The sequence below is a fragment of the Colletotrichum acutatum genome, assembly GCF_030867785.1.
Source record: "Colletotrichum acutatum strain CBS 112980 chromosome Unknown BDZ83scaffold_66, whole genome shotgun sequence".
NCBI classification, from domain to species: domain Eukaryota; kingdom Fungi; phylum Ascomycota; class Sordariomycetes; order Glomerellales; family Glomerellaceae; genus Colletotrichum; species Colletotrichum acutatum.
Window position 1 is genome coordinate 2,508 of NW_026849060.1, and position 25,095 is coordinate 27,602.

Genomic DNA, 25,095 nt, shown 5'->3' on the forward strand with positions numbered 1-25,095 from the left:
ATTCCTTTAAAGTTTAGTTTATATACTTCTAAAATATAGCGGGCGCCCTAATTAGGCCGAACGGATAAACTATTTATTTAAAAAAGCCGTACTGCGTTTAAAAAGCGGTCTTTTTTTAATACCCTTTAGCTACTTTAATTTTATAAAAAGCTACTACGACGTCTAGCTTTATAAACTACTTTATTAAACTAATTTTTTAAAAAGTTTTGTTAATTAACGATAAAGGGTAGCGGTCTTTTTATATAATTATATTTAACGTTTTATAGTCGTAATAAAAGCGCAGGCCGCCCCTTAGTTTTTTAATAAAAAGAACGGGGGCTCCGGTAGAGGAGCTACTAGTTTAAATAAAGCCTTTATTAAATAGGTCTTTAAAAGTATTATATAGTACTAGTAGCTCTTTATAAGATATAGAATAGAGGGGGCCCTAGGGGAGGGGCGCTTTTTATTTATTAAATTACTATTCGAGGTTAATTATAAAGTCGATTCTTAGCCGAGCTAGTAAAAGGGGGTATATTTTAAATAGTTTAAAGAAGTTACTATATTCCTTTTTTATTTATTATAATAGTTAAGAGAAGTAATTAATCTCGCTCTTCGGTTTTAAAGCTTTATTAATATTAGCGAGGCTAATTACCTAAATCCCTGCGGCGTACTTACTTAGCTAGCGCTTTTCTTTTATAATAACTCTATAATATAAAATAATAAAAAAGGGGGTTTTTAAGCTTTATACTTTGTAGATCTTTTATACTATAATGCCTTTTTTTTATTTATTAAAATACGCTTTTATTCCGCCCTTTTTATATTAGATCTACTATTTAGCTGTATTGTATATAACGCGGTTCCGTTTTATTTAAGGTTTTTTAAAAAACACGTCTATATCTAGGCCTTTAACGATATATATATATACTTTCTTTATATAGCCGCTAATTTCGAAATTAAAAGCGACGACCCTTTTAGTCGTAATTTAAATAGATTTATTTATAAATCTATAAAGTTTACGTTTCGTTCTATTTATATATAAAAAGCGAAGACGGCGGGCTAGTTAAGAGTTTATTATAAAATATATATTATATCCGTAGTTTATTAGCATTAAAGTTTTATATATTTTATTAATCTTTGCGGTAAGCAGCGCTAAAGGCCTATTTATAGTCCGTTATTAATTAAATAACTCTTATCCTATTTATTCTTTATTTATAGGCTCCGGTACCCGATTTTATATTAGAGCTATTCTTTTTTTAAATAATATTCGTTATTATTTAAGTTTACTTTTTCTATATAGTACTCCGCGGGCGCTACTTAAGCTACGCGGGCTTTTCGCTTTTATTTATAGTTTTTTACGATATATTTAATTTTATTATAGTTAAAGTAGTACCGAGTCTTTAGTTTTATTAATAGCTTTGCTTTTCGTTCGGGCTTTATAGCCTTTACGGCTCTAATTATAGTTATATTTCTATCGTTATTAATACGTTTTTTTATTATATAATATCCTTTTTATACCGGAATTTAGGGGTTACGTTAGTCGAAGTCGTAGCCCTTTATATTATTAATTACTATTTAGACGCTATAAAAGAAACCGGTATATAACGACTTATTTTAAAGCGTAGCGATTATATATTCTTTTAATCGTAGAGCTAAAGCGTAAATAAAATATTAAATCGTAACGTTCGCGGGCTATTTTTAACCTCTAGTATTAGCTAGGGTTTTTTTAAATCAAAATAAAAATATTATAAACTTCTCGCCTTTCTTTATAATTATTATTAATAGTTTATTAAAAGCGTTCTTAGCTTAATAAAAGTTATTATATATTTATAAAAAGTACGCAAAGAGTTCGTCGGACCTTCGTTTTTTATTTTTCCCTCTTTTATAATAAAATTAGCTTACTACTTTCTAGACCCGAGGGGCGAAGTACAAGAAAATAAAGTATCTCCGTTCTTCGTTAATATAATAAAATAGTATATCGATAACGAGCTTATTACGTATCTAGGCTTTTTAAATACTATATTCGTCTTTATTGCCTAAGAACTTCGCTAGGTTTAATAAGGGCTTTTTATAAAGGGCTCCGTTATTAAAGGGCGCCTCTAAATTAGCGGGGGTTCTATAAAGGTCGGGTTCTTTAATAAAAAGCGCGGGGGGTCCGCTTATCTATTAAAGCTACTTTTATAATAGCTATAAGATCTTATTAAACTTTTTATATTTATATTTTTACTCCGCTATATTTACTACTCTTTTTATTTTACTTTATTTTTAAGCTTCTACTAGTTTTTATAAACCCTAAATAATTTATTTTTAAATCTACGTTATAGTTCCCGCTAGCTAGGCGTTTAGCGGTACGTTAATAATTATATTCGTTTTTATTATATAGTATAATTAATAATAAAGCGAGTAAAAAGAGGAGCTTAGATATATTAAAAGTCTAGTTTATATAAATCTACGTTAGGGGGATTTTAATATATAGAATTTAAGTTAAGAAATAGAGGTTTTTAGAGCGGAGGTTTTATAAAGGTTCTATAGAGGAAAAGCGCTTAAATAGGACCTTTATAAAAGCGGCGCGGTGAGCCGTAGTAGTATCCGGGCTAAGGCTCGGATCTACTAATCGGGTCTAGCCCGTAATACTAATGATCTATAACAATGCTTGTGGCCATCCACTGTTTGTCCCAATTCTCAACATCTCATTTCCATGTGCTCAAAGTCCTCCCCCAATTACGCAAGATTGTTTGTTCTTCGCATGCATCAAATAGCGAAGTCGACTTCCATTTACTCGCTCTTTAGATAAACTGTCATGGCAGGGGTAGCGAAGGAGGCCGTTGTGGTGAGTTAACCTTCTATTTTTGCTATTCAGACGTTGTTAAACACCGCATGTAAATTTCTTAGTTATTTATACTAAGATGAAACTATCTAGCCCATCGAGGCCGTTCTTCTAGGACTGGCTATCGTCCTCGTCCTCGCACGCTTATGGCTTCGTCTGGTGCGACAACATCAGAAGCTGACAATCAGCGATTGGATTCTCGTAGCTTCATTGCTCGATGCCACTGCCTTATTCACGACCGACACTATGGCCTACAACCTTGGCGGAATGAACGAATACGACCCCGAAGTTCCCGAGGCTCCCATAGACGAACAGATCTTGTTGATGAAAGTTGCCTTTGCTGGAAACTACTTTTACGACACCGGAATATACTTCCCAAAACTTGCGTTGCTTGCCTTCTACTTCAAGTTGATTCCGCCAACGATGCCGATTCTTCGGAAAGCTCTCTACGGCGTGAGCGCCGTGACGATATCTTTCGCAGTGACGACTTTCTTTCTGGACACATTCTGGTGTGGCCGTGATGTCTCTATTAACTGGGATATAGAGGGAAGCTGCAGTACTTATGACTCAAAAGATGTTTTTCGCATCGATTGGGCCATGAATCTTGTGTCAGATGTGTTGAGTACGCCAGGCGTCTCATCCGCGCTATCAAAGCTTGCCGACTGACTAGGAAATAGTTTTCGCTATTCCATTCCCGCTTCTCTTTGGTCTGCAACTCAGCGGCAGATACATCATTGGACTGGCCGCCACATTTTCGACCGGCATCATCACGATAGGGGCCAGCGTTGGAAGATTCGCTACTGTGGAAGCAATCAACGCATGGACGAACGTCTGTAAGTTCTACAACTATTGAATGCGGAACCTAGCTCATGGCATGATTCTGAACGGGTTCCAGATGTGCTTTCCATGACGGAAATCGCCGCTGCAATAATTGTCGTGTCTCTACCTGCCTTGAAGTCACTTCTTCATCGCCGAGGGCTGGCTACCTCAAAGTATGGGACAGGGCAAACTGGGTCAGCAGGGCGGGCATTTGACAAACCACCAACGAATTTCAGTCGGGGTCACATCAAGCTGTCCTCGGGAAGGGAGCCGTATGTGGCAACAGCGAGAGCAGTTCCCGAGGAGGGATCAGGCAGCGAGGTGGAGCTGAACAATCTCGAGGGATCGAATGTAATCTACAAATCCGCTCGAGTGAGCGTGACATATCAACGCCGTGAGGACGGGGACAAGGATTCGAGTCGCCCGGCGTTCGGTTAGCAGAGACCGCGGAAGCGAGGACGGGGATGGAGAGAGGACTGAGGTGAGCTTTTTGTGAAGAACCAACCGGCGGGTCCGGGCTTGACGGAGAACGACCGAGGAGCCAATCATCTTTGGCGGGATTCGACCATATTCCTGCGCATTTGCGGCGTGGACGCATGGAGAAATTGTAATACCACACAGAAGAACCCGGGGATACGAACCGAAAGAGAGCAGACCCGCGGACACTGTAGACTGAGGAAGAAGAAAAAATAAAGGGTTCTGGGCTGTTTCTCGCATCAAAATCTGCAGGATTTGCAACCTCGCTTCAATTCCCCTGTCGACTATGCTGCAGCATTGCTGCTCCCAACCGTCAAGTTAATCCACACGAAATATTGCTCCGTTAATGGCTGGCATCTTCGTGATCCCACTGTTGGAGCAATTCGGTTCATATCCGGACCAATAGACAACCGATCCTCCACCTGTGGCTCTCTTGGACACTACCCCGGCTTGTAGAATGCGCAGACGTATCGCTTTCGTAGGCCTCTTTATTAATGCCGATGTCTCACTCCAAATCGTACAATATCTTAGCACCAGAGCGCACTTCTCCCGAGTCATTTTAATTACCTATGCTTTGTAGTTAGTGAACTTGAGCTATCTAACGAAATGGCGTACTTTATAAATAGAAAAGATTATATAGTAAGCTTCTATAGCTATTAAGAGTCCAGCCTACGTAAGTCCACGTTAGGGGGATTTCAGTATATAGAATCTAAACTAAGGAGTAAAGGTTTTTAGAGCGGAGGTTCTATAAAGGTTCTATAAAAAAAAAGCGCTTAAATAGGACCTCTATAAAAGCGGCGTAATAAGCTATAGTAATATCCGGGCTAAAGCTCGGATTTATTAATCGGGTCTAGTTTATAATACGTACCCCCCTACTTCGCTTTTAGAGCGAATCCGTTATTAAACCGTTTTTTAATTATAAATACCCCGGGTAGTTAACTACTTTATTTTAACCTATTAATTAATTACTTATAGTCCCTTTTATTAATTTTTATTAAGCTCCCCCCCTTTATAAAAAGCTTTTTCTTTTTAACCTTTATATAACGATTTATAAATACTTTAATTTATTTATTTCCGCGCTTCTACTATTTAAATTTCGCTAATCTATTATAAAAATTTAATTTTTAATAAGCTTACTATCCCCGTTATCGTTTTTTATATATATAATCTTTTTTTTACGTTTGCGCGCCCGTATACGTTTAAAAACCCTTTTTTAATTTAAAAAATAATTAAATAAATATTTTATATACCGCTACCGCTATATTTTCTATATACTATTACTCCGCGGCTTTTTAGCTTTTTATTTATTATTAATATTTTAATAGTTCGTCCCCGTTAATTAATTTATTATTATTACCGCGCCCGCCGAGCCTATTACCCTATTTAATAACGAGGGTAATATAAATAATAAAGAGTTAAAGTTTAGTTTTAATTCTAAGCTATTATTTGTTTACTTTTTTAAGGACGAGTTAAACGTTTAGATAGTATATTAAACTTATATAGCGTATCCGTTCTCTATTTATAAAATCTATTAACTTTATATTTAGCTAACGTTTAATAAAAAGGGTAAAGAAAAGAAAAAAGAAAAAAAAAAGAAAAAGGAGTATAAGCTTAAAAAGGCTTTTATACCGGGCGCCCTACGCGAGGTCCCCTATTTTTTTTATATATAGGCGCTAGCTAAGGGTAATAATACCCTAGCTAGTATCGGTTATTATAATTACTTCTATATATTAAGCTACCGTTATTTACCCGTTTATAGGTTATTAATTCGTTATAAAACTAAAAATACTATTTACTATACTACCTATACTAATAGTAAAGCTAACTGCCGCTATAACCCCGTATATTTATTATTATTATTTTTTATTTATTTTATAATTACTAACTTATTATTCTTAGCTTAACGACGCTACTAAAACTATTTAAGTAAAGTTCTCTTAAATAATTAAAGAGTACTACTAGCTATTAACCCCTATTATAAACGACCCCGCTTTTAAAGCCGTTATATATCCGCTTAATATCTATTATTTATATATTACTAACCGTTTTTTTTTTATTATTAATATAAAGACTTTATAAGTACTTTTAACCGTTTATATATTACTACCGCTATTTAAATTAAAGCTAAAAATAAAGAGGCCCGCGCCCGCTATAATATTTATATTATAATTACTTCCCCCGCTATTAAAACGCCTATCCTTTATATAACTTTTATTAGCGCGACCCCTACCCGCGTAACCCCCGCTATTACTTTTATTATTATTTTTATTATTAAAGGCGCGGCCTTTTTTATTATAAAAAAAGCCCGCGCTATTAATAAATATTATTAAGCCCTTACTTCTTTTTACGTTACTATAAATACTTTTTTTATACTCTTTTTTTTTATAACTAATCCGTTTTTAAACTGCGGTTTATTATTAACCTCTCCTTATTTAGGTTAAAAAGGGTAGCTAGCTCTCGGTTTTTAAACTTTAAATAGCCCCTTTTCGTACTTATAGTATTACCGTTAGCTTTATATTACGCTTTACGGGGCTAAATAGTTTTCTAACTTACGGGCCTTAACTTAATTACTTTTTTACTTTTTATTTAATACCTATTTTCTTTTCGCTATTATAATTTATATAATTATTACGGGCTTTTAATACTTTTTAATTTTATTTTAATAGTTTAAGTCGTTATTAAACTTTTTAGCGGGCCTATAGTATAATTCGAACTCTTTTAAGGCGTCTATTAAGCGGAGTAAAAATAGGGGTTTTTATATTAACTTTTAATAGCCCTTTTATTTAATAAAGACTTCTTTTTACTATCCGCGGCCTATATACTTTTATTACGCTATAAGTACTTTTTTAATTAATTAATAGTCCCCGTTATCTTTTTTAATTAGAGGGGGCCTTTTATCTATTTATTATTAGCCCGGTAAAAGGTCGTTCGCTATACGCCGTAATATATTAATATAAAAATAGGGGTAAATATTACCGGGTACGTTAAGCTGCATAATAATAAGTTTTATAACCTCGACTATTTTATATTTATAATATAGCTAGTCTAACTTTTTATTAAGTTTAAAGGACTTATAATTACTTATATATAGTTATACTTTATTATTAATTTCGAAGCGCTCTATTAGCGCTCTTTATTTATTAGCTAAGCGCTCTATCCGTTTTTATAAAGCAGCTATAGCGGCCTAGGTAAACTTTATTACTTTTACAAGTTTTTATATTATAAAATCGGCTTTTATTTCCCGCTCGTTTACCGTTTTTAATACGCTTTTTTAAATCCTTAAAGGCTCGACGTTATACCCGTACTCTATAAAAAAAGGTAAGAGCTTTATTATTAAAGCTATTTAGTTATTAAAGCTTAGTTAGGTAGTTAGTAGCTAGTCCTCTTAATTATTTTAAGTATATACGATTATACGTTATAAAATTATTTCGATCTCTTAGTTAAATTATTCAGTTAACCTATCGGTCTATAAGTAAAAAGCGGTATTTAAATACTATTTTATCTTTACTTTTATATAGAATCGGCGCTAAAACTTATTAATTTAATTATTACCGCGATTATTTATAATAAACCGAGGCATTTTATAAAATTAGAAATAGTAGTTAATAAAGCGGTCTATATAGGCCTCTACCTTTATAAATACTATTAGTTTGAGAGTAATAGACTTTACGAAGCGGTTAATTATTATTTATAAAAACCGAGCGCTACTTTTTAATAATAGAGGGAGGTTAGTAATAAAGTCTATTACTAGGTCGCTTTTTATCTATTCCAGTACTATAAAAAGCTATAAAAGGCCGCGTTTAGTTTATTACTATATAGTACTCCCTCTATAAGTATTATAGTTTTAAATAAACCTCTTTATTACGCTAAACTAGCCTAGCTAATAGAACTACCTAAATAGGATAGCCGCGGTAGCGTTTTTATTAAAATAGTTCGTTATTAAAGATCTATAATAGCGCTAAATTATTTCCGTTTAGAGCGCGTTATCGTTATAGTCCGGGTTTTTATATTTAAAGACCTATAATCTTTTTTATTAAGTTAGTTTTAAAAGTACGTTAATATTATATTCCGCGATTTATAGTTTAAAGCCTAACTTAGGGGGGAGCGCCTTAGCTCTATTTAATACTACTTTATATATTTTAAAATATTATTTATCTTTTACTTTTATTTCGTTTTATTATTACTAGAGCTCCGCGTCGTTTATAAAAATATCGGTTTCGAATAGCTCGAGTACTTTTATAGTTTCGGTTTAATAAACCGCGCCGGTTATTAACTAAGTAAAGTTAAGAATTACCTAAATAATCCTTTTTTTCTTTTTTTTATTATCCTAGCTGGTTAGGGCGTTTTATTCGCGCTTAGAGAGCGCGTCTAGGGCGGCTAATAAATAGCCTAGGTAGTACTCGATTTTAAAATAATATTATAAAAGTTATTTTACTTAACGGCTCTAGCGCTCGGTTAGCTTTTATTTTTATATAAAATATTTTAACCCTTTATAATCTATAATAACTTTAAATCCGTAAAAGCTTTATAGCTCCGCGTCCTACGTATTTAAATAGGATATTATAGTAAAGAGCTTTTTATTATAAATTAAATAGTTATATTAAGCGGGTATAAGCTTTTATAAATAAAAAGCGATTAGTTAGTATATACTTAATAGATCTTTTTATATAAGAGAGCTTCTAAATATAAATTTAGAGTAATCGGTTTTAATAATTATTATTAAGTTAGGGTTAAAGTTTTGAAATAGGGGTACGGATATAAAACGCTTTTTAAACGTTTTAAAAGTAGTGTTTTATTTAGCTATCTATTTAAACGGCGCCCCTTTTTTAATTAGGGCGTTAAGGGGTTTAATAATAGCGGAGTAGTTATATATAAATACGTAGTAATAGTTAGTAAAGCTAAGGAAGCTTTTAACCCTTTTTATTATTTTAAGTACGAACTATTTATAAATAGTGCGTACTTTTTCCGGGTTATATACGATCCTTTATCCCGCTTTAAAAATAAATCTAACGTACTTTATAATTTAAATAGAGAACTCGTTTTTAGTTAAGTTAAAATTAAAGCCCGCTATTACGAGGGTATATAATATCCGTTATACCTTTTTTTTATAGTCCGCTTTCGATCTATTTAAATATATTAATATATCGTTTATATATATAAAGGTAAAGTCGTTAAAGAATTCTTTTAAAGTCTAGTTTATATACTTTTAAAATATAGCGAGCGCCCCGGTTAAGCCGAATAGATAAACTATTTATTTAAAAAGGCCGTACTATATTTAAAAAGCGGTCTTTTTTTAATACCCTTTAGTTACCCTAATTTTATAAAAGGCCGCTACGACGTTTAGCTTTATAAACTACTTTATTAAACTAACTTTTTAAAGGGTTTCGTTAATTAATAGTAAAGGGTAGCGGTCCTTTTATATAATTACGTTTAACGCTCTATAATTATAATAAAAGCGTAAGCCGCTCCTTAGTTTCTTAACGAAAAGAACGGGGGCTCTAGTAAAAGAGCTACTAATTTAAATAAAGCCCTTATTAAACAGGTTTTTAAAAGTATTATATAATACTAATAGCTCTTTATAAGATATAAAATAAAGGGGGCCCTAGGAGAGGGGCGCTTTTTATTTATTAAATTACCGCTCGAGGTTAATTATAAAGTCGATTTTTAGCCGAGTTAGTAAAAGGGGGTATACTTTAAATAGCTTAAAAAGGTTATTATATTCCTTTTTTATTTATTATAATAGCCGAGAAAAGTAATCGGTTTTGCTCTTTAGCTTTAAGGCTTTATTAATATTAATAAAGTTAATTACTTAGATCCCCGTAATATACTTACTCGGCTAGCGCTTTTTTTTTATAGCGACTTTATAATATAAAATAGTAAAAGAGGGGGCTCCTAGGCTTTATATTTTATAAATCTCTTATACTATAGCGCTTTTTTTTTATTTACTAAAGTACGCTTTTATTTTACCCTTTTTATATTAAATCCGCTATTTAATTATATCGTATATAATATAGTTCCGTTCTATTTAAGGTTTTTTAAAAAATATATTTACGTTTAGGCTTTTAATAATATACGTATATACCTTTTTTATATAGCCGCTAATTTTGAAATTAAAAGTAACGACCCTTTTAATTATAATTTAGGTAGATTTATTTACAAATCCGCGAAGTTTATATTTCGTTTTATTTATATATAGGAAGCGAAGACGGCGGGCTAGTTAAGAGTTTATTATAAAATATATATTATATTTATAGTCTATTAGCGTTAAAGTTTTATATATTTTATTAATCTTCGCGATAAGTAGTGCCGAAGGCCCGCTTATAGTCCGTTATTAATTAAATAACTCCTATCCTATTTATTCTTTATTTATAGGCTCCGGTACCCGATTTTATACTAAAACTATTCTTTTTTTAAATAATATTTGTCGTTATTTAAATTTACCTCTTCTATATAGTGCTCTATAGGCGCTATTTAAGCTACGCGAGCTTCCCGCTTTTATTTATAGTTCTTTATAATATATTTAACTTTATTATAACTAAAATAGTACTAAGTCTTTAGCTTCGTTAATAGCTTCGCTTTTTATTTAAGTTTTGTAGCCTTTATAGCTCTAGTTATAATTATATTTTCATTACTATTAACGCGTTTTTTTATTACGCGATATCTTTTTTATACCGAAATCTAGGGGTTACGCTAATTAAAGTCGTAGCCCTTTATATTACTAGCTACTATTTAAATATTATAAAAGAAGCTAGTATATAACGACTTATTTTAAAACGTAGCGATTATATATTCTTTTAATTATAGAGCTAAAGCGTAAATAAAATATTAAATTATAACGTCCGCGGGCTATTTTTAGCCTCTAGCGTTAATTAAAGTTTTTTTAAATCGGAATAAAAATATTACGAACTTCTTACCCTTTTTTATAGTTATTATCGATAGTTCGTTAAGGGCGTTCCTAGTTTAATAAAGGTCGCTATATATTTATAAAAAGTATATAAAGAGTTCGTTAGACCCTCGTTTCCCGTTTTTCTTTCTTTTATAATAAAACTAGTTTATTATTTTTTAAACCCGAGAAGTAAAGTACGAAAAAATAAAATATTTTTATTTTTTATTAATATAATAAAATAGTATATCGATAACGAGCTTATTATATATCTAAGCTTTTTAAATACTATATTCGTTTTTATTACCCGAGAACTTTACTAGGTTTAATAAGGGCTTTTTATAGGGGGCTCTATTATTAAAAGGTATTTTTAAACTAGCGAGGGTTTTATAAAGGTTAGGTTTTTTAATAAAAAGCGCGGGGGGTCCGCTTATTTATTAAAACTATTCTTATAGTAATTATAAAATTTTATTAAACTTTTTATATTCGCGCTTTTATTTCGCTATATCCGTTACTCTTTTTATTTTACCCTATTTCTAGGCTTTTATTAACTCCTATAAGCTCTAAATAATCTATTTTTAGGTTTATATTATAGCTCCTATTAGCTAGGTACTTAGCGGTATATTAATAATCGTATTTATTTTTATCGTGTAATATAATTAATAATAAAGCGGGTAAAAAAAAGAGCTTAAATATATTAAAAGTCTAGCCTACGTAAATTTACGTTAAGGGGATTTTAATATATAGAATCTAAGTTAAGGAATAAAGGTTTTTAGAGTAGAGGTTCTATAAAAGTTCTATAAAAGAAAAGCGCTTAAATAGGACCTCTGTAGAAGCGGTATAATAAGCCGTAGTAGTATCCGGGCTAAGGCTCGGATCTACTAATCGGGTCTAGCCCGTAATAACAGCTATAATGCTTCTTAGTACCATAACCTCAGCAAGACCATTCTAACACTTGAACTCAGATATCTAAATCGATCCTGCTAGCAGTTTCTTATGTATTCGTCGGTCTCTGACTTTATGCCCGTCTCTTCCGGCTACGAGAGAAGCTGGCCTGGTCAGATATTCTCCTCGTCCTCTCCGCTATCAACGCTCTCGCCTTGATCATATGTGACACTCTGACCTTCCAACTCGGCGTCATGGATCATTGGGAGTCTTCCGTCGCTCTTTCCAAGGTACGCTTCTAGCCATGAAGACCCATGTGGCCCATGTCATCACTAGTGACTAACTTCTACCACAAAGATCTCCTTCGCATCCAACTACTTCTACGATGTCGGGATGGGCTTCCCCAAAATGAGCATGCTGGCATTCTACTGGGCCTACTTTCCCTCAACTACCAGCCCGGTAATGCGCAAGGCACTCTGGGGCATCACTGCTTTCGTCTGCCTTTCGTACATAGCTATACTTTGGGACGACACATTTTTCTGCGGAAAGGACGTTTCGGTGCAGTGGTCACAGGAAGATGGCGCATGCAGTGTCTTTTACGCGCCAGAGCCCTTCATCCTCAACTTCACCCTCAACCTCGCTTGCTACCTTTGCGGTATGATCATCCGGCATCCCTCCAACACTAATTGTCAAATCTTCGATGACTCGCTGAGAACGCATACTAAACATAATTCTTATAGTCTATGTTCTCCCTTTGACTCTGTTGATCCAAGGTGTCCTCGAGCGATCCACCGGTCTGACTCTTACTTTCGCTCTTGGTACTTTGACCATCATGACAACTATTGTACGCTTCATTACCCTGAAAGTTGGCACTGGCCAGGAGAACTTGGTTTGTAAGTATAGTACACCTGTGCCCATTCACAACATTATGGTCTGACAAGAGCTCCACAGATCCTCTGAGCATTCTGGAAATGACCCTCGCCATTACCGTGGTGGCCCTTCCAGGCTTGAAGCCTCTGCTCGACCGCCAATCTACGAAGACTTCGGTCGAAACAGTTCAAGTCGATAGCGAGAGCAAGAACTTCTCATCATGAATGCATATCCTACGAAGGATTTCAAACAAGTCGTGATGCCCTTAGCGCGGCGTGTACTGGCCACATGACATGTGCGTATCATATCCAAGGGGGAAGGGAGGCTTCCATCTCCCTCAGATGAAGCCGTTTTACATATGCGTATACTTTTAATCACGCCTCAAATAATGGGGGTTTTTTTTTTACTACTCATGACAACGTATTTTGTCATGATTGTGTGGGCCTAAATGCCACTCGCGAGGGTTGAATTCTCTAGAATCGGATCTCCGGGCATGACACATGGCCAGACTCCTAGTTGTGAAGTTCAACAGTTGAACTCAGGTCACCGTACCCAAGCTATCCTACAGTCAAACTGACTTCAATCAAATCCCTACTCGCTCATGTAGCTAGCCTACAGAGGATGTCTTCGCAACAGCGTTATCATGTGCCGATGACGTTCCCTCACATTGATAGAACGACAATCGACGACGACGAAAAATCAGCGGTTGAAACTATATTCGAGCCTCATGTCAGAGCTCAGGTTGTCATACGGCCAATGTGTAGATTTAACAGTGTCGTATCCCCTTGATTATGCCAAGACATGCTCGTTTATATGGCGCATCAACGCGTATGCTCCCCTTGTTTCAACGGCGAGGATGCTTGGCCTCATTCGTTCAATCTACTCTGCTGTAACCTGTACCAGAAGAGCCCAAGGATCAATAATTAGATGAGTATGTAGTGAAAAGTGGTCAGCTGAAAGTCCTGTAGACTACGAGCTGTATCGCTCTATGTGTGCACGCGTCTGATGAATAACCTTACAAGTACGGGTGTCTTATGATCTTCCTGCGACTCACGCATCAATTGAGCTACCCGCCAAGTGATCAATCATATCGTGCAAGTTATCACAACAGGTTGATTTACCTCTACAATACCTCGCTCTGTTAGATAGGTTGTGGTGTAAGCTACTAGCTATCATCCGGAGATGTTCAACAGGGGCAGATTTTGTATAGAGACCTGGCGTTTTCAACAAGAAAGCTGGAGTTGCATTGATTTTAATGAAGACCACAAAGGGAGGCTAAGACTCGGTCCAAACACCGCAAACTCCTTTTTTAATTTGAAGCTCTGGTTGTTCTGGGCAGTCATGCCAAGCGTGGCAGTGCCCAGAGTCTTGGCAGCACGCTGGGTAACGATCGTCTCACCTCCCCGATGTCCGGCCCCGGGGACACCCTCCGACAGGCGACCGGTGGTGATCTTGTCCGGTTCTTGCGCACGGAAACCGCATCTTGGCGCGTTTCGAAACGGACCTCCTTCGATTTTCCACGTGTAATGTGACATTTTAGATTAAGGTATTGATGAATAAGTTTCCAGATTGATTACATTCGTGTTTCCTTGGAGAGGAAGGAAAATGTTGTACAGGTTTTCATGTCCTGCCCATAGCTACTACAGAGTACATTACACTACCGAGCCGTCAGTCAGCTTTGACACGTCAAGATCATGTATGCCAATCAGTGGGCCTGTCAATAGCTGTACTGCGCGGGTTGTGGAGGACATGCGGGATCCCCTCAAAGGCCAAGACCTCCTTAATTCGGCTGTTTGTCTTGCTGTGAGAATCAACTTGGACAGAGAATGGCTATCCACCTCTTGACCATCCCACTGGGTACCTCAAAGTCAAGTATAAATGAGCTAGAAGCTCTGCTTCGAGAACAGTCCGGAGAAGATTTTAGCACCAGCCTTCAGCAGCATCTCCGGTACTGTCCACACTCTTTGATTAACAATCCAACTTCCTTACCTCAGTCACTATGCGTACCGAAGCATTCAAGCTCCTCGCGGCTCTGGCAGTCGCCTTTCCAACTGTCTCTGCCTGTGTGGGCAAGGACGCCCTTCCAACCGCGACAGAGACAATCAGCAACACTGAGCCTATCGAGGTGGCTGCTGGCGAGTCATACGATGGCAAGATGGCCCGCTTCGACAGAGGATCGGGTGCCTGCAAAGCCCAGACGGAAGGTGGTCAGAAGGACACCGTTTTCCTCCTCCGCAAGGGCGCCACCCTGAAGAACGCCATTATCGGAAAGGACCAGATGGAGGGCGTGTACTGCATCGGTGGTGGCTGCACCATCGAGAACGTGTGGTTCGAGGACGTCTGCGAGGATGCCATCTCCATGTAAGTCAAATCATCTTCTTCCAGTTGGAAGTCCATCATGAATCGGCATATTGAAACTCATATCCATTTTAGTAAAGAGGATGAGGCCGGCACTGAGACTCGTATCATCGGTGGCGGTGCCTACAACGCTGCGGACAAGGTTGTTCAGCACAACGGCTGCGGAAGTGTCAGCGTAAGTATACCGATCTAGAGGCGTGGGAACATTCCGTATGTCGCTGTTTCTTACAAGAATGACAGATTTCAAACTTTTACGCCTCTGACTACGGCAAGGTCTACAGAGCCTGCGGCACTGTAAGTATCTCGAAACGACCCCCCCTCACAACCTGGTACACTTGACTTACAACCTTATAGTGCGATGCTTGCAAGCGTACCGTCACGATCGAGGGAGTCTCTGCCTATGGCGGCGGCGAGGTTGCTGGCATCAACGAGGAGACCGGCGACGAGGCGACTCTCGTCAACGTCTGCACTGACGCTAAGACTCCGTGCCAGCTGTACAATGGCCCCGGCGAGAAGTCTGGATCTTGTTAAATCTCAGGTCTACGCATAACCTGACCCAGCTTGTCGACTTTGAAAGCTGTGGTGATCGATCAGTTTTCACGATTCGAGGCATCCACTGCCCCCAAGATTGACCAGCCCAAGGGGAATTCGTATATATACTTCTTCAAAGCATGCTTATCAGGCTTCCCAAGTTCATATTATTATGTACATGTCATCATCAGTGACTCTTTCCATGCATGAGAATTGGCGAAACGTACGGTAGTTTAGAGGCCAGAAACTTCAATCCTTTGTGGTTCTTGACGCTGGTAAGTAGAAATCACTTACCGATCGATACTTGCTCCATGTGAATATGACGAGCCTCACGATGCACAAGCTAAGACTGATACGGAAATCGTTTGATTAAGGTTCTTTTGGTGACATGACAAAAGAAACCATGTAGTCATTATATCCATCCTTCCAAGTACGCCAAAATGCAAGACCCTAGGTATCATGTTCTATCTCCGAGTTTATAAGAAGAAGAATCCCATGGTAAGCGCCAAACTCCACGCAATGCAGTTGTAAATGCTGGTTCCAGAACCCAAAGCCGCCGCACCCGAGTCATCATTGCTCTTGCCTGAGGACGAGTTGCTTGATCCACCCGACGACGATCCAGGGGTAGATGTAGTCGCCGTACCAACCCCCTGAGACGAAGTCGCGAGCCCACCACACGCAGTGCTATCGGGCTCTGCGCTACCGACCTTGGCGCCGACATTGGCGACCACGGCCTCGGTGTCGCGAACGGGGATGCTTGCTTTGCCGTCACTGCCCACCTTGACGGTGATATCGTCGCTAGACACCTGGCTAAGCTTTCCGTCGTTGCCCTGCTCGAAGCTTAGGCCGTTCCACGTTGTCCCGCTCGTCGCGTCGGCTCCGTCGCCAGTCAAATAGGCCAGGTGAAGCGTCTCGCCGGCGAGGGAAGATGGCAAGGTAACGTCGACTGTGATGCTGCCCTTGTTGGCATCAGAGACGTTGGCGACCTTGCCGTTGAGCAGGACAAGGGAGGCCAGCGAGTCGCCTTGGTATACGGACCAGGCCTTGATGTAGTCGTTGTAGCCTGAAGGGTAGTCCGTAATCTCAGCCTGGGCAACGCGGGCGGTGCACGAGCGGCCAATAGTCTGGGCAAAGGCAGCCATGCCGTAGTAAAGCGGCCGGACGAAGCGGTCGCGTCCGAACATGGCTGTCGGTTGCCAGGCGCTGGCATTGCTGTCATACGTCATGTGGAATTGGACAGAAGAGATGTTGATAGTTGTGGCGTAGAGGAGGAAGTTGAGAGTCCATAGGGCGGCGGCGAAGGTATTGCTGAGTCCTTCCACGCCAAGCGGTCCGACTACAGACATCTCGCGCAGCGCAAAAGGATGCGTAGTCTTCTCGGCTTGTGTGATTTGAGTTTCAATCGCCGAGTCGAATTGCGCCTTTGTCGTTTCAAAGCGCAGCATGTAATCGAGAGTCAAGGGGTACGGGAATGATCCGACAAAGTAGTAGTAGTTGTGCTGGTTCCAACTCGTAACGAAGCCAACATCAGAGCTGTTGGCCTTATCGTCAATGCCATACTCGACTAGATCCTTGATCTCGAAGCCCGTGCCAGCTACCCAGGCGGTCGAGGCAGACGCCTCGAAGAAGTCGCTGTGCAGTCCGCGAGGCTCCAAGACTTCTGCCCACACGGCGTTGGCACGCTCCCGCCATTCCTTGGTGTACTCCGTACCGGACCAAGTCGCCTTCTTGCGGAAACCGTTGTCGCCATAAAGGTCTGGCTCGTTGCCAAATTCGAAGGACATAACGTTGAGGTTGGTGCACCGGTCGATAATCTGAGACGCCATTGTTGTAAGCCTCTCGAGGTAGTCGGACTCTGCGTAGCCCAGGTTCAGACCCCATGTGACGGGCGTACCCTTGGGCAGACGGTTTGCGATCTCCATAAAGCGGGGGCCGACGATGAAGTTATCTGCAGGGACGTTCCCCGGCGCGGTAGGACGGGGATTCGGCTTGATAAGCCATTCGTCTTGTGAGTCGTTGTAGACGAGGTAGTCTTGAGTATTTCCTCCCAATCGCATGTGCGGTGGACGACCGGTGAAGTTGGCCAGGTTATCGAGGAGGTTTAGGGTTAGGTCATTTGGTGTTTCGTCGCCCATGAAGTAAAAGAGGTGGTCGAGCTCGATGCCGAAGCCGGCGAATGATGGGTCGATTGTTGCTGAGACATTATTGGGGACTGATCCGGAGAGCGTTAACGACAAGACGTTGTCAGCAGCGAATGCGGCAGAGAGTAGGCCGCAGCCAACGAGAATGCGACTCTGCAACGGCGCCATATTCAAATAACAACCGGAGAGGGAAGTGGCCTGGATTAGGTTGCGGGTGGCTTATTCGGTTGTTATGAAGGCCCTAAACCATCATGAGAACTCGACGACGAAGCGGGACACCCAAAAGACTTTAAAGACGATTGGAAACAAGACCGAGACAAGCGGTCTCTCCAATGTCGGTCTACCCCATCCATTTCATCATTGTAGTGGATCAAGGCCGGAGCTTTTGCGCCCTCGTGCGGCGTTGTGTCAGTTCCAACCCTTGCTGGTACCAAGAGTCGAAGAGGCGTTTGCTCCAGTCTGACGCGTACCACCAGCTTGGAGTGCTTGGAAGCTGTGGGAGCTTGGTGAGAAAAACACACTAGAATTCTGAAGGATGGGTGGCCCAAAGTCACATAACCCAGTTTTCTCGAACCGCAGTAGCAGATCTGTTTGGGACGCTTCACCGAGGCCATTGGAGAGCCAGAGTAGCCTAGACCACGCGCCACAAGAAATGCCATGCCTCTTTAGGCGCCACGATGCCGTTGTACCGTGATTGCGACAGCCCGTTGGTGGGTTAATGACATCAGTCCGGATTGCGCACCTTGTAGCACCCTGTCCGGTTCGGTGGGCCAAGCGTTGGCAGATTTGGCACAACTGTGGCACTTGACCGATGTGTCGCGTTTCCCCCCCGCGCGAGAAACGTGCGTTGAGTCTGGGTCAACAGGGGTGGAGGTGAGAGGCGGGTGATGTCAAACAGACGTTGGTTGTGCAGAGTCTGCGGAACTGTCAAGGAACCTGGAAGAGTCAAAGATACTACAGGGATAACAGCAGTTGTTTCGCTTTCCCTCCAACCGGTTACGGTTAGGAAACGTGACAACGCCGCAGCAAGCCACAGCTGCCACACCCATTCACCACAGATCCAGCCATCCATCCCGACATTGCTCGGAGAGCCTGGATGGAAATGAGGATGGCGTGAATGCAGCATAGAGTTCACGGAGAATTTGACCTTCCCATTGTCGCTTGCCATCCCGCTCAATTGTCACAGCCCATCGGTTCAATTTCTCAAGCTGACAGTCCCAACTCTCCCGTTTCCTGCAGGAACAATGGCACGAAAAATGCCGATTACTGTCGATCGTTTTATTCTTCAAAACGAAATTAGAAACTCTTTGCTCCACCCACGTGTTGAGACGGTACACTTCTTTCAACGGAGCTTTTCTATGGAACCGAGTACCGATTTTCAGGAGAGCCAAAGCAGCTGCAGGACGGGAGTGTGAACAAACTGAGGAGCACCCAGAAAAGACGGACTGTTTGCGAAGCAGTTTGGAAGGAAGATGGGAGACCACGTTGAATTGGCTGACGTCAATTCAGATGCAGGGGATTGGGTCTATTGTGGTCACATGGCAGTCCCAGTCTTATTAGACGCCAAGTTGAATCCCTCGCATCTCTATCTCCCTTACCGGGCGGTTCGTTGTTGTCACAATGACGAGCCAACAGTCATGACCGGAAATGAGATGGCCGGGTAAAAGGTCCAGGCGCATGTCTGTCAACTAGAGTACCTAAGCTAAAGCTTTGCTTTCAATTGACTTTATCTAGCTGATTGACCAAGGGCAGATAGTAAGGGACTTGTACTACTTCCAACACACATGAAAGGACGCCAATGCTGAATGGGATTGCTGTGAATCCCCATCGCGTCAAATGCACTGAGGGATTTTGCTGTTGTCCGAGGCGTAGCTAGGCCCAAAAGGACATCCCAGCCATCTCTTTGGGGGCCGAAAAGGCGGACCGGGAACACGGCATGCCCAACGGATCTGATGCCCAGATCCGTCCGCAACACTCGCTCTTCTTCCTCTCCCGAGTCTCAGAGAACCTAGACATGTTATCCTCCGCATTCCAGCCCCGGCAGTAGACTTGTTCTAGTCACTTCAGATTTTAGAGTCTGTAAGTCCCGCTCCTCGATGGACTTTTCTCTGCTCGATCCAACATCGACACGTTCAGCCCGCGGTCCACTCAATGACCACCCATGCCTTGGCACCCGGGCCTTGGTCCTTGCAGATCCGAGTCTTGGGCGCCCCGTGCATACTCGGAACTGTCATCATGACTTCTCTTCATTTGGCTGCAGCAAGCGCAATCTGGCGAAGAGCGGCCGGATCGTCGGAAGTGCCGGTAGCACGGTCAATCCGGCAAAGCATCACATCACGGCATCGGGTCCCGCACCCGAGCGTGGCCTGTGCAGGACTGTCACGATTCTGCACAAGTTCGATATATGAGGAGTCGAATTGATCAAGGTGAGCTAGACTTCTTTTCGCTCTTCGGTAAACGGAACTTCTACAGACTTTTATAGTCTCAACTCCTGATATTGCCTTCCTTCTTCACGGTATGTCTACCGTTCAGCCACACACAATTGCATCATCTAGCAGGACACAGTGAAATGGTGATTCTGAAGTTTTCGTTGAGTGTCCACTTTTCGCGCAGTGTGCAAAGCAATTCCTACATAGCTCTGATTTTCCAACGTTGATCTTTAAACCTTTATTTGGCAGTTCGGTCATTTTGAAACTCTGGGACATGTAGGACGCGGGCTGAGTTGCAGGAGCAGATCGTCTCGCAACTCGAGTTACTTCCAAAGAGCTCTTCGGCGGTGCCAGTCACGCATATCGAGGACCCAAGTATTGCCATTTCGCGTAGTTGATGCCTCAAGGGCTGGTCTATTTCCAACACGGACGCTCTATAAAAACAGTACCCGCAGACAGCGCCTCAGAATCGTTTAGCAATAGACACAAGCACCGGTCGGGCAATAGCCGTGGCTGCAGCTGAAGCTGCAAAGCCCCTTGTAGCTTTCGTCCAAGCCCGTAGCAGGGCATCCATCACGGCCGTCTCCGCCAGGGCTGGTCGTCTGCTCGCCGTACGCAGAGCACTCGCACACCTCATCAGGGCAGTATCCGTTGGAGCAAGAGAAAACGCAGAGACCGGTGTAGTTCTCGGACAGACCTGTCTTGACCTTGCCAGAGACGCAGAAGGATCCAGTGGAGGTGGGCGCGGGAAGGCTGGAGGTGGCGGTCGCCGTGGGAGGGGTCGTTCCTGAGGGCACGCACTTCTCCTTGATGTAGGCGGCCGCGTCGTTGGTATAGAGCTGGAAGTAGTTGGTGTGAGCATCCTCGCCCATCGTCCGGCCTTCGCCGTAGGCGCAGACGATGTCCTCGCCGTTGCACCAGGAGCGCAGGACACCGGAGAAGTTGTTGAGGTTGCTCAGGGAAGAGCTCGAGCGGGCCATCTGGCCGCTGAAGCTGGAGCCGGCCTCGACGTTGTAGCTTTGGTCGGCGATGTGAGTCGGGTCTCCGAAGAGTAGTGCAGCACAGACTGTAGTAGGTCGTGTTAGTTCTTGGCCCTTCGGTTGCAAAGTTGTCATGAGAAACGTACCCTGGCTTCCGGGAGCGGCGGTGGCAGCCAACCCAGAATCAGCGAGGATATCTCCAACAACATTGGCACCTTCGCTGTAACCACTCAGGACGATCTTGGAGCTGGGACATTTCTCGCTGTATGCCTTAACCTGGGCGACTCCAGAAACACGGCCCTCTTCAACCGCGGCAGGGTACCCAGAAGGGTTAGACGCATCGAACAATATATCTTCGTAGTCGCAGCTGGAGAGGCCATTGCAAGTGGCGTCAATGACGAGCTGCTGTCTGCCCGGGTAGCCCTCGTTCCATCCACGGGCAAGGAAGATGTGCAAATCGGTGCATGATCCGGTGCCGGTAGACTGGCGCTTTCCTGGAGCGGCGGAGGCCAGGAGGGCGAAGTTGAAGAGGGCGGCGGCTTTCGGGGACAACATCGTGGAGCTGTTTTGATTATTATTAGGACTATTAACTACAATTGCTGAGAAATTGTGCAAGAAACGAGTGACAAGGTCGCGACGAAGAAGCCGTGAAGAAACAAGAAAACTATGCGCGAAGGGGATCCGGGGAAAGCGGAGGTTTTAACTCAATCTTCCATTGCGGCTGAACTTGGTGGACTGGGGATTCCTGTATGAGTTCATTGTCGCATCAAGTAGATGCATCTTTCCCCTTATTGCTGCTTCTCCGAGTCAGCCGATAACAAGTTATTGTGGGTTCCTTCGGACTTCATCCTCGTAAATAGCAAGATAATCGCGAACTGGTATCATTGCAGGGTTGTAAGTGGGACGTGCACACGCCTTTTGCTGGGCGATACGAAGACGACTGTAAGCACAGCAGTGGAGGTCGCAAGATGAGGCTTATGCAGCGTGTGTGCAAAAAGGGGCACGGCATAACAAGAGACTGGTTGGGAATTGATCCGAGTTGCTGAGTCTTATCAAGGCCGGAGGCGCGAACTCTGGGGTTTCTATCCGTACGGATATGTAGAACTAAGACTATGTAAATATGGCAGGAGGATGGCTCCAGCAAATAAACAACGCTTGTCGACTATCTCAAACGAGACTTGGCCTCCATACTTCTATGCGAGCGTCGATGGATTCATGCCACGCATTATAGAAAGCAATAACAGACAAAAGGATTCAAGCTATCCGCATAGTTTGCGCATGTGTGCGATGAAAGCCCGAGCCTTATCCTTGAAGCTGACCGATGCACAACATCATGGTGTTTTTATTCCGACTTTTGAGTTCCGCGGCTCGCGTGGGATAAGCGGCGAGCCCGCAATTAGGGAGAAGACTAGCAAGGATGTGATGCGCCCGACTCCACAGACGCGAATCCAGCCCGCTTCGCTTCATAGAGGATCAGACAATCTCGATAGATCAACGGTAGATGCAACTGAGTCTATGACTAAGGCTTCAAGTCTGAGTTTCCATACGAGGTGTTGTCAACAATGACGGCAACTCTATTACCTAAGTAAGGTACATTGATGTTGAACAAATCCAGAATAGAACATAATTTGAGTTGTCCAGAAATATATCAAGCAAAGGTGCCAAATACACGTATTCTTCACGGGAAGTGGGAACATGCAAGTATCACATCGAAAGATTCCCTCCTCACTACGTAGGTATCCTAGCAAGAGGCTAATCCAAACTGACAGCGACTCTTGCCATTGTCGCTGCATGTCGCTGCCCTCAACAGCTTCGATACATAACATCTATCAAACGGCTTCATCCCCACGAGAACTGACCCTCCGCAGCTTATAACGTGTCCGCGGGAGTTGTGATGGCAAAGCATCCCTGTCTGAAGCTCCGTGATACGCAGCCTGTTGATCAGCGTAATAGGCACTGCTCCTCCTATTGGGCGGGCTCTTCTCTGCTGCTTCTTCCCGTATCGCTCCCCAACCACCAGACCTCGTGAACACATCATTCCGGTACTCGGTGCCGTCTCCCGGGGAGTAAACAAACTGATCGCGCCTTTGCAGAGGAATGTGATTGAACCGCCAGTCCCAAATAGCAGCATAGCATCCGCGATAGGATCCGAACGCCACAGCAGTTCCGATGATGCTTCCAGCGACGATGTCATACCAGTTATGAGCCTGGTCTATGGTGAGAGAACATGCGATAAGTAAGGCGCCAAGAAGAGGCCCAAAAGTCAGTGCAATCTTCCAAAGAGCCGGGCGGTAGTCTGCCCAGACCTTGAGTTTAGCGTTCAAGTACAAGAAGAGGTAGACATATCCGGCAAACGCGGCCGTAGAGTGGCCTGAGGGGAAGGACGTCATCGCATTCTTGAGTTTGTCGCGGTCTGGTTGCGTGCAAATATCAACTGAGTACATAATTTGCTGGAAGCCAACGGCATTGAGTCCCGTCGAGTTGTTGCTAGTTGCTCGCGTGACGTCGGGCATACAAACTGCCAGAAAGTAAGGTCGAAATCCGCCGATTAGCTGTTTAAGAATGACTTGAATCAATGTTGCAAGTGAGATGGAGAATATCAGGCCGATGATGCCGTTGTTCACGTCCCAGATGTTCCTCACACGAAACTGGGCGAGGAGAATGGCAGCGATTGGTATGGCGGCGGACAATAACGCAGACAACCAAGTATCGATGATCCAGCCGCGATCAGGATATGCCCACTGAGGGTATACAATATCTCCAGAGCCGTTGAAGATGATGGGAAAGTTACGCGTCGCGGCCAGAGGCGCATTGTAAATCTACAACAAGGCGTCAGTTCTCCCTGTCGCCTTACTCCGATGGCCTTGGGACTTACTCCTAAAGCAGCGCCACCTATTGCCGACATGACGAATATGTCAAACCAGGTGATTTTCAGCCATGCTATGAAGAAGTCCCACGAAGCCTTCACCGAACGTAGGGTGTCGCTGGTAAACTCAGGCAAAGGATCATGATCGCCATGAACACGTTGCAAACGACTGTGCTGACGCATGCTGTAGAGTCTTGCGAACGACTGATCTTCAGCTTGTCAAAGAGAAGCGTTAGAACGACTATTCGCGCTTGTCGTTCGAAGAAGAGCGGATGGTTGAGTTAAGCTAACGCAAAGTCGATGCAAGGCAAGTCCCAGTGTAGAAGAGATATTACTGGGAGTGCAGCATAAAAGCTTTTCAGTGAAATTTAGCGGAAATGTGAACCAGAAGTATAAGAAAACAATGCCAGCCATCCAATGTTTTGACTTCTTCCTGTCACAGCTGACCTCGGCGACGCGGCGCACGGTAGGCGCGCTGTCTCTTCTGATACTCCAACGGCCAAATTTCATCTCGCGTTTGTCTGTTTCGGCGTGTTCGATCCGATGAGCTCAGTCAGCCGCAGAACACTTGAATGGACAGCAAAATGAGACGGACGGCTGCCAGGAAACTTTACATTTGACCAGCGGGTTCTTGACACTCTAACGGGTTGACGGTGAGCAGAGCCGCCCGAGAGATTGCGGGCTTCTAACCTGCCGTGTTTGGCGCTTGTAGATTTTTCAAGCTCAATTCCAAGTTCGCGAGTCAGCTCTCTTACTTTCAAAACAATGCCCACATGACGCTAAGCAGCTTGATTCCGGGCGCAATCCTTGATTTCAATCACCTCATCCAGATGAACACAGTGGGAAGTCTTCTCGAAAGTGTGGAATGAAATCCAAGAAAAACTTCAAATTAGACGATCGAAATTTTGTCAAAAGCCTTAGACGAATGGATGCCCATTGCTGAAGCCTTTGGATGATCGAGTTTCGGCAGGCGAACTCCCTATCGCAGTACGTAATTACTTCGGGTTGCAACACTCAGTCAACGTCCAGAAACCAAGAAGCAGGATTATTTTT

General features: G+C 42.2%; 7 protein-coding genes across 7 annotated transcripts; 3 read left to right on the forward strand and 4 right to left on the reverse strand.

Moving 5' to 3' along the window:
• Positions 1-2,776: 2,776 nt before the first annotated feature.
• BDZ83DRAFT_581006 (uncharacterized protein) lies at positions 2,777-4,060 on the forward strand (the record flags this gene model as incomplete). The annotated part of the gene is made up of 4 exons (XM_060505411.1): positions 2,777-2,806; positions 2,897-3,425; positions 3,481-3,636; positions 3,699-4,060. The coding sequence occupies 4 exons, from the start codon at positions 2,777-2,779 to the stop codon at positions 4,058-4,060; spliced, it is 1,077 nt and encodes a 358-aa protein (XP_060363378.1).
• Positions 4,061-12,121: 8,061 nt separating this feature from the next.
• Positions 12,122-12,961, forward strand: BDZ83DRAFT_793636 (uncharacterized protein; the record flags this gene model as incomplete). Its single annotated transcript, XM_060515783.1, has 4 exons — positions 12,122-12,157; positions 12,225-12,522; positions 12,608-12,760; positions 12,819-12,961. 4 exons carry the CDS (start codon positions 12,122-12,124, stop codon positions 12,959-12,961), a joined length of 630 nt encoding a protein of 209 aa, XP_060363379.1.
• A 1,775-nt stretch (positions 12,962-14,736) lies between these two features.
• On the forward strand, positions 14,737-15,626 carry BDZ83DRAFT_702276 (pectate lyase; the record flags this gene model as incomplete). The annotated part of the gene is made up of 4 exons (XM_060511456.1): positions 14,737-15,098; positions 15,171-15,270; positions 15,336-15,389; positions 15,450-15,626. The coding sequence occupies 4 exons, from the start codon at positions 14,737-14,739 to the stop codon at positions 15,624-15,626; spliced, it is 693 nt and encodes a 230-aa protein (XP_060363380.1).
• A 476-nt stretch (positions 15,627-16,102) lies between these two features.
• BDZ83DRAFT_581015 (glycoside hydrolase family 79 protein) lies at positions 16,103-17,935 on the reverse strand (the record flags this gene model as incomplete). Its single annotated transcript, XM_060505412.1, has 1 exon — positions 16,103-17,935. One exon carries the CDS (start codon positions 17,933-17,935, stop codon positions 16,103-16,105), a length of 1,833 nt encoding a protein of 610 aa, XP_060363381.1.
• Positions 17,936-20,235: 2,300 nt separating this feature from the next.
• Positions 20,236-20,570, reverse strand: BDZ83DRAFT_390568 (uncharacterized protein). Its single transcript, XM_060502785.1, has one exon. The coding sequence runs from the start codon at positions 20,470-20,472 to the stop codon at positions 20,296-20,298; it is 177 nt and encodes a 58-aa protein (XP_060363382.1). The 5' UTR covers positions 20,473-20,570; the 3' UTR covers positions 20,236-20,295.
• Positions 20,571-20,669: 99 nt separating this feature from the next.
• Positions 20,670-21,731, reverse strand: BDZ83DRAFT_581073 (cutinase; the record flags this gene model as incomplete). The annotated part of the gene is made up of 2 exons (XM_060505420.1): positions 20,670-21,262; positions 21,323-21,731. The coding sequence occupies 2 exons, from the start codon at positions 21,729-21,731 to the stop codon at positions 20,670-20,672; spliced, it is 1,002 nt and encodes a 333-aa protein (XP_060363383.1).
• Positions 21,732-23,005: 1,274 nt separating this feature from the next.
• BDZ83DRAFT_580951 (PAP2 superfamily protein) lies at positions 23,006-24,225 on the reverse strand (the record flags this gene model as incomplete). The annotated part of the gene is made up of 2 exons (XM_060505400.1): positions 23,006-23,995; positions 24,052-24,225. The coding sequence occupies 2 exons, from the start codon at positions 24,223-24,225 to the stop codon at positions 23,006-23,008; spliced, it is 1,164 nt and encodes a 387-aa protein (XP_060363384.1).
• Between the last annotated feature and the right edge of the window lie 870 nt (positions 24,226-25,095).

What these genes read in the sequence shown, in the direction of transcription:
- BDZ83DRAFT_390568 (XM_060502785.1), bottom strand. Translation starts at nt 20,472, where the DNA reads ATGTCCCAGAGTTTCAAAATGACCGAACTGCCAAATAAAGGTTTAAAG.